Here is a 6,361-nt window from a genome sequence, read left to right on the forward strand (position 1 = left end):
AGCTACATATTTCCTACAAAATAGCTACGGAAGTGAATAGCTACGGATCCAAATAGCTACGGAATAGCTACGGATCCTAATAGCTACGGAAATCCTTAGCTATTCCGTAGTTAACTTCGATTTATTTAAAAAAAATAAAATCAAAAAATTTCTGTTTTTTGTCATATACCACATTCAATTCATATTTGTTCCAAATACCATATAAAATACACCAAAAAACGTCCTAATACCAACTTTGACACATTTCATTCCATTGTTCAAAATATCTTACAAAAGTAAATATTAATTAATTAAAAAAACAAACACTACATGTTTACAAATTCAATTGTTCCAAAATAGCTAGTAGCTCCATGGTCCATATATTGAATTGCTTCAACAGGGGAATCAAGAAAGTGGAAACACACACAACACTTGAGCTCACCTTTTCAGCTTGTTTGTAAACCGAAAACAATTTAAACATTACTAAAATAAAGAAACATATACCTAACACAAAACGTACTTTCTTGTTTTATTGTTGTGACAATGTGTAGGATTGTATCTTTTGAACTGGAATTCAAATACACAGATCTGCAAACTCAAACATTTATGCAACTAGGTCAAGTAAGCAAATATACATTAAAAACAAAAGATAAGTAATTAAATATATAATATAGAATCATCTCTTACCAAACCAAGTTGATTTCCAACTGCTAAACCTAGTTTAATTCTAAAAATTACTGTTGACGGACCTGTCATACACAAGATCAAAAACTTCATTCTCATGTAGAAGCCACAGTAGGATAATCACTGAAACTCATAAAAAAAAGTTGAATATTTACTCAAAATTGATTGATTTGATTCTCAATAAACTCAAAAGTCATATTGACCTCCTTACCCGTAGGGAAGATTGCAAAACTGTGATTACCTGGATCACCAGCTTTCCGAACCTATTGAATTAGGAAATCCCAAACATTACTGTTGAACTTTACCACAAATCTAACATTTTCAACCAAAATTTAACCTAAAATCTCAAATTCGACCTAAAATATAATTTAAAACATCTAAATTGTATACATGAAGTAATTTCAGAAAAGAAATGAAAAAAAACTAGGGTTTACCTTTTTAGGGAAGAAATCGAGAAAAGGTGCAAAGAGAGAGATGAGGGCAATTGAGCCATGGAGTAATAACCTTGGTCGCCTTGATAACAAATGGAACAGAGGAGTTTGAAAATGCATCAATAGTTTGAAGAAGGCATCGAACTGAACCCAAAATCAAAACACACCCAAAATCAAAACAAAGTCTACCCAAAACGAAAACCTAATTGGAATTAAACCAAAAAAAATCTTACTTGAAACAATGATGACAATGGCGATGGCAAGCCGATGACGGCGACGAAACGCAAACGACCGGAGCTAAAAAGGGGGACGATGAATCGGTGATGAAGATATACGGATTTGGTGATGGCGAAGAGAGATGACCGGGGCTAAAACAGTCTCTATGTACAACATTGACCGCATCGGCGGTAAGATGGAACTCCGACGATGAAAACGAAGACGAGAGGGGGTGTAAGGGAGAGGTGCGAGTAGGAAACAATGAGAGAGAAGAGGAAAAACGAATCAAGAAAGGAGATAGAGAGAAGCGGGAGAATAAAAAATTTCATCGATGGATCCTGCTAAATGGAGGCGGACCAAAGTTTCGATTTTGTGAAACCCTAAAATCGAAACTGCCAAAAAAGGGGGTGGTGGGACTCGAACTCGCGTCTATCATAGATAGAACCAAGGGGACTACTAACCGGCCGGGAATGTCACATCCATACCTTCTTTGTCTACAATAGTTTTTGACCACTTACAATTCTGTTTTTATTATTATTATTATTATTTCTATTATTATTATTATTATTTCTATAATTATAATTATAATTATTATTATTATTATTATTATTATTATTATTATAATTATTATTATAATTATAATTGTAATTATTATTATTATTATTATTATTATTATTATTATTCGAGTCTTAATTTTTTTTGTATAAATTTTCTTACATATTTAAGATACGACCGGTTAATAGAAGTGTGAAAAAAACGAAGAAAAACGACCTTTGGTCGCCGAAAAATCGAAATTAAAAAACTTTGTAGCTAATTAACTACGGATTAGGTACAAATTATTTTTATTTTCGATTTTTCGGGCACCAAACATCGTTTTATCCGCTTCGTTTTATTCACACTGGGACCCCGCTCCCAAGGGCGTTGCCCCTGAACCCCCGTTCGTTTAGGGGCATCTCCCCTAATCAGCTACGGATTTGCTACAAATTTTTCTTATTTTTCATTTTTCGGGCACCAAACTTCCTTTTTTTCTCTCCATTTTTTTCACACATCTATTATACATGATTATCTATATTTTCACCAACTTATAGCTATTAGTATCATTCATAAAGTTTTGTGCACATACGAGATCCGTTACTCGTTTAGTGGTTTAACACTATAATGCTTATGAATACGTTCACATACATCTCACAAACACGTATACATACACATATACACGTACGCATATAGCATAACTGATTCATGTGTATAAATATACATATAAAAACATAATCCATCACAAGTTGGTGAAAAATATATGCATTACAATGTTAAACTGTGAAACGAGTATTTGATCCCGAAGGGTCACACAACTTTATGAACGATATTAATAGCTACATGTTGGAGAAAATAATTATAATCATGTATAGTAGAGGTGTGAAAAAAACCATGCGAAAAAAACGACGTTTGGTGCCCGAAAAACTGAAAATAAGAAAATTTTGTATAGCTACAGAATTTTAACGTAAAGCATACTCCATAGCTAATCTGTAGGTAATTAGTATCCGTAGGTATTCCGTAGCTAATTAGCTACGAAATAGCTACAGACCCGCTTCCGTAGCTATTCTGAAGCTATTTCGTAGCTATTCCGTTACTAAACTAGGGCATCCCATTCTGTAGTTGATCCGTAGCAATTCCGTAGCTAATTAGCTACGGAAATAAATAAGGATATGCTCACTCCACTGTTGCATTTGAATGGAGTTAATGGACTCACATATTTCATAATGACATTTGTTGAACATAATTTGGCTTTTAGCCTCTTTGGACTTCAAAATTAAGCTAAATAGAAGCACCACAAGTTTTGTAGGTAGTAAAAACTTAAACCAAACCTTTTTTATTAAAAAAATTGAACATTATCCATGATTTTTTGAGGGGTAGCACATGCTACCCCTACCAACCATATAGTTCTGCCCCTGGAAACAAGTGTGTATCTAGGACTCGAATCATATTTAGACATTTTGAATGAGAATCGTGCCTAATACCCCTTCCTTGAAGAACAACAATCAAATAAGCGCTTGAAAATCCATTACCACAAGCTTTTTTTAGATTCAAAAATCGATTTCAGTTCTAGAAACAAACTCAGAAAATCGATTGTTCACCAGGTTAAGCAAAGGGATATGTAGGATTAGGGTGGAGGAGATGGAGGTGGTTGGCAGCAGATGGTGGTGGTGGTGTACGCTGATGGGTTGTGGAGATGGAGGTGGAGGTGTTCTTGAGATTCTGTGTATGTGTTTTTGATAGTGTTAAGTGTGTGTTTTGGAGAGAGAGAGAGAGAGAGAGAGAGAGAGAGAGGTGACCCCATAATTTTTATTAATACAAGTTTAAATTAAATAAAAAAACCATAAAAATATATTAGAAGGGTATTTTAGGCTTTTCAGTTTTCTGAAGGACCAAAACGCAACGAAATTAGTTCAAAAGAACCATGAAGCCAAAAAAAGTCGATGTTTGGACTAAACCTCGAAAAAAACCACTATTGTAAAAATACCGATTAAGTCCCGATTAATCTCCGATTAATCCTTAGGCGCTACTCGACCAATTAGAGGGCGCCTAGCGATTAATCCCTGCATACATAATGAGTGAAACATTATAAAACGATGAAACGTGGCTAAGACTTCTTCTAGGGTTTCACACGTTTTAGGGCAGCCTCCATCCTCTCTTCTCTTCGTCCTTTTGCTCTTGGTGTTTGTGAACCATCAGAGGAGTGACATTTGTGACTCTAAGCTTTCTAAAGTCAATACAAGGAGGAATTGGGATTGTTATTGCTATATAACAATCAAGGTATGATCTAAACCCTAATTATAGGTTATATAGATTATCATATGCTAGATCTAGGGTTTATAGTCTTGGATAACTTGCATGTACAATAGAGAAACCTAGATCCAAGCATTAGGGTTTGTATGAGCACATAGGATGTTCTTAGGACTAAAAACCATCAGATGGTGATGGTGATAGTCATGGTGATGATGGTGATGGTGTTGGTGGTGATGTTGATGGTGATGGTGATGGTGATGGTGATGATGATGATGGTGTGACGGTGATGGTTGTGATGGTAGTGATGATGATGCTTATAGTGATCGTGATGCTGGTGATGGTGATGATGAAGGTGGTGATGGTGATGGTGATGTGTGATGGTGATGGTGATGGTGATGATGGTGATGGTGGTGGTGATGGTCATGGTGATGTGTGATGGTGATGGTGATGGTGATGGTGATGGTGATGATGGTGATGGTGATGGTGGTGGTCATGGTGGTGGTTTGATGGTGGTGGTTTGATGGTGATGGGGATGGTGATGGTGATGGTGGTGGTGGTGATGTTGATGGTGATGGTGATGGTGATGGTGATGGTGGTGGTGGTGGTGATGGTGATGGTGATGATGAAGGTGATGGTGATGGTGATGGTGATGGTGATGGTGATGGTGATTGTGATGGTGATGGTGATGGTGGTGGTGGTGGTGGTGGTGATGGTGGTGGTGATGGTGATAATGATGGTGATGGTAGTGGTGGTGGTGGTGATGGCGATGGCGATGGTGATGGTGGTGGTGATGGTGGTGAAGGTGGTGGTGGGGTTGGTGATGGTGGTGGTGGTAATGTTGATGGTGATGGTGGTGATGATGATGATGGTGTGATGGTGATCGCTGTGATGGTGGTGATGATGATGGTGATAGTGATGGTGATGGTGGTGATGGTGGTGGTGGTGGTGATGTTGATGGTGATGGTGATGGTGGTGATGATGATGATGGTGTGATGGTGGTGATGATGATGGTGGTGGTGGTGATGATGATGATGATGGTGGTGGTGGTGATGATGATGATGGTGATGGTGATGATGGTGATGATGATTATGTTGTTGATGATGGTGATGATGGTGATGATGATGATGATGATGATGATGTAGGTATACGTGTTTGTGAGATGTATGTGAACGTATTCATAAGCATTATAGTGTTAAACCAGTAAACGAATAATGGATCCCGTATGTGCACATGGCTTTATGAATGATATTAATAGCTATAAGTTGGTGAAAATATAGATAATCATGTATAATAGAGGTGTGAAAAAAACGGAGCGAAAAAAATGACATTTGGTGCCCGAAAAATCGAAAATAAGAAAAATCCGTAGCTATTTAGTTACGAATTTTTCTTATTTTCGATTTTCTGGGCACCAAACGTCGTTTTTTTCGATCCGTTTTTTTCACACCTCTATTATAAATGATTATCTATAATTTCACCAATTTATAGCTTTAATATCATTTATAAAGTCGTGTGCACATACATGATTCATTGCTCGTTTAGTGGTTTAACAGTATAATGCTTATGAATACGTTCACATACATCTCACAAACACGTATACATACACATATACACATACGTACACATATACCATAACTCATTAATGTGTATAAATATACATATAAAAACATAATCAATCACAAGTTGGTGAAAAGTATATGCATTACAATGTTAAACTGTGAAACGAGTGCTTGATCCCGAAGCGGCACACAAGTTTATGAACGATATTAATAGTTACGTGTTGGTGAAAATAAAGATAATCATGTATAGTAGAGGTGTGAAAAAAACGAAGCGAAAAGAACGACGTTTGGTGCCCAAAAAATCGAAAATAAGAAGTATCCGTAGCTAATCCGTAGCTAATCAGCTACGGATTAGCTACGAATTTTTCTTATTTTTCATTTTTCGGGCACCAAACTTCCTTTTTTTCGCTCCATTTTTTTCACACATCTATTATACATGATTATCTATATTTTCACCAACTTATAGCTATTAGTATCATTCATAAAGTTGTGTGCACATACGGGATCCATTACTCGTTTAGTGGTTTAACACTATAATGCTTATGAATACGTTCACATACATCTCACAAACACGTATACATACACATATACACGTACGCATATAGCATAACTCATTCATGTGTATAAATATACATATAAAAACATAATCCATCACAAGTTGGTGAAAAGTATATGCATTACAATGTTAAACTGTGAAACGAGTAATTGATC

At 36.2% G+C, this 6,361-nt stretch overlaps 1 protein-coding gene across 7 annotated transcripts; it reads right to left on the reverse strand.

Moving 5' to 3' along the window:
- Positions 1-224: 224 nt before the first annotated feature.
- On the reverse strand, positions 225-1,770 carry LOC111896299 (uncharacterized). 7 transcript variants are annotated; one of them, XM_023892308.3, is made up of 5 exons: positions 1,328-1,719; positions 1,098-1,238; positions 875-926; positions 667-728; positions 225-567 (listed from the first exon to the last, which is right to left on the reverse strand). In XM_023892308.3, exons 2-5 carry the CDS (start codon positions 1,212-1,214, stop codon positions 484-486), a joined length of 315 nt encoding a protein of 104 aa, XP_023748076.2. In that variant the 5' UTR covers positions 1,215-1,238; positions 1,328-1,719; the 3' UTR covers positions 225-483. The 7 variants fall into 7 exon arrangements, 1 of the variants encoding a protein (XP_023748076.2); XR_008230510.1 differs by having other exon boundaries at positions 667-786; positions 875-1,238; positions 1,328-1,721; XR_002851862.3 differs by lacking the exon at positions 875-926 and having other exon boundaries at positions 1,328-1,717.
- Positions 1,771-6,361: the final 4,591 nt, after the last annotated feature.

The sequence above is a fragment of the Lactuca sativa genome, chromosome 2, assembly GCF_002870075.4.
Source record: "Lactuca sativa cultivar Salinas chromosome 2, Lsat_Salinas_v11, whole genome shotgun sequence".
NCBI lineage: Eukaryota > Viridiplantae > Streptophyta > Magnoliopsida > Asterales > Asteraceae > Lactuca > Lactuca sativa.

Excerpts from the sequence above, each read along its gene's own strand:
- LOC111896299 (XM_023892308.3), bottom strand. The coding sequence starts at position 1,214 with ATGCATTTTCAAACTCCTCTGTTCCATTTGTTATCAAGGCGACCAAGG. Across the intron at positions 927-1,097 it reads TCGATTTCTTCCCTAAAAAG|GTTCGGAAAGCTGGTGATCC; the intron begins GTAAACCCTAGT and ends CTAATTCAATAG. Across the intron at positions 568-666 it reads TTGGAAATCAACTTGGTTTG|ATCTGTGTATTTGAATTCCA; the intron begins GTAAGAGATGAT and ends TTGAGTTTGCAG.